Raw genomic sequence first — 1,816 nt, 5'->3', positions numbered from 1 at the left:
AAGTACAACCAAGTCAACAGCCACTTCCACTGCATCCGAGAGGGTTGCCAGTTCTCCTTCTTGCTGAAGCACCAGATGACCTCGCACGCACGCAAACACATGAGGCGGATGCTGGGGAAGAACTTTGACAGAGTCCCGTCCCAGGTAACAAAAAACAAAAAAAAGGCTTCTTTTCAAAAACTTTTTTTTGTATTTCCTGCTCTATGAGTCAGATTCAGGGAAAGCATCTGCTCATGCAATGTTCTGCAGAAAAGAAAGTACTACTCACATCCTGCAATGCCAGTCAATGACAAATTCCTCTCTACACTCGTGCTGTCATCTTTTGTGTACCCTGTGGTTTTTGACATGTAGTTTTTCTAGTTCTGCTCTTTTTTATATCTCTGTCACATCAACATTCATGTTTTCTGAAATGCTTGAAACTTTTTAAGTTTTAGATTTGAGTCGTTTTATTTTTTAAATTGATATACTTAATGTTCCATTAAAATGTGGTTCTCCAGGTGATGCCACTGAGCCAGAGGGGGGATGACATGCATGCATCCGGCTATGGTTCTGGGCCCACAGCCGCCCAGACCGGCATGAACTCCAGCCTCTCCTCCGCTGCTCTGGATGAAACCGATGAGTACATGGACTACATGGGAGGGGGGGGCAGCCCCTTGGGCCTCTCCTCGGAGTCCTCCAATCAGGACCGAAGCTGCACCAGCACACCTGTGGGCAACGACAGCTCTCCAGCAGGTGAGCATAAGCAGCTGCTGTAAAAGGGTTTTGTCTGACGGTGTTCGACAAAAACATTCAGGATTGATTCACCCACTGATGCTTTTCAGCCAGAAAGCCAGCTGCTTGTTATGTCATTCATCCTCCATTCATTTATTTTATGAATTGATTGTTTGAAATTAGTTAAAACATGATTTTAGATTTACTCTGATTCTGTTTGTCGTTTTCTTGTCTTGAAACCAGCATTCTGTAGATCAGATCTGGGTTTAAATAGTATTTGTGTGAATGCTTTAGAGCATCTACCTTTCCGTATGTTTTGGCATGTATAAACTCAACCACACTTTAGGCAATCTTGGTATCAAAATATTCACCTCGTTCACAACATTACTGCTTGTACTTTTGGTATTCATAAACTTTGTAGTTTTTGAAATATTGATCAAAATATTCATTTTGGAAATTAATGAGAAATTGCTCAAATCTTTCAAAAACTTTTTTTCCCCATTGAAACTGGTGAACTATCGCATTTACTCTCAGCTAGAGACGCCAATAAACTTTAAAATGTTCAGCATCTTTTTAGGGTAATTTGGAGTGTATCTTTGAATTTAGCAACATGCTAGCTGTTTTGACTAATTTAGACATTTTTCCAGTATTTTAGGCTAATTTGGAGTTTAGCTAAATTTTTTTGCAATATGCTAAAATATTTGCAAAATTAGACATTTTTTATTTATTTTTCTAGGCTAATTCGAAGTTTAGCTAATATTTTAGCATTATGCTAGCTGTTTTGGAAAATTAAGACTCCAGTTTTTCAGGCTAATTTAGAGTTTAGCTGAAATTCATGTAATATGCTAAAATACTGGCAAAATTTGATATTTTTCCAGTTTTTAGGCTAATTTGGAGTTAAGCTAAAAATGTAGCATTGTGCTAGCTGTTTTGGTAGTATCACACATTGTTTACAGTTTTTTTAAGGATAATTTGGACTTCAGCTAAAATTTGAGCAATATGCTAGCTGTTTTTGCCAAATTGGACATTTTTCCAGTTTTTTAAGCCAATTTGGAGTTTAGCCAACATTTTAGCATTATTGTAAAATATTGGCAACATTAGATAT

At 37.6% G+C, this 1,816-nt stretch overlaps 1 protein-coding gene across 1 annotated transcript; it reads left to right on the top strand.

Annotated features, from left to right (window-relative positions):
• LOC112141414 (zinc finger protein castor homolog 1) lies at positions 1 to 1,272 on the top strand (the record flags this gene model as incomplete). The annotated part of the gene is given in 2 exon segments (XM_024264543.2): positions 1 to 144; positions 498 to 1,272. Coding segments are annotated over 2 exon segments (402 nt in total), but the record flags the coding sequence as incomplete, so codon positions are not given.
• Between the last annotated feature and the right edge of the window lie 544 nt (positions 1,273 to 1,816).

Source organism: Oryzias melastigma, unplaced genomic scaffold (genome assembly GCF_002922805.2).
Source record: "Oryzias melastigma strain HK-1 unplaced genomic scaffold, ASM292280v2 sc04261, whole genome shotgun sequence".
NCBI classification, from domain to species: Eukaryota; Metazoa; Chordata; class Actinopteri; order Beloniformes; family Adrianichthyidae; genus Oryzias; species Oryzias melastigma.
Note: the sequence above shows the minus strand (reverse complement) of the source record. Positions and strands in the feature narration are given on the sequence as shown.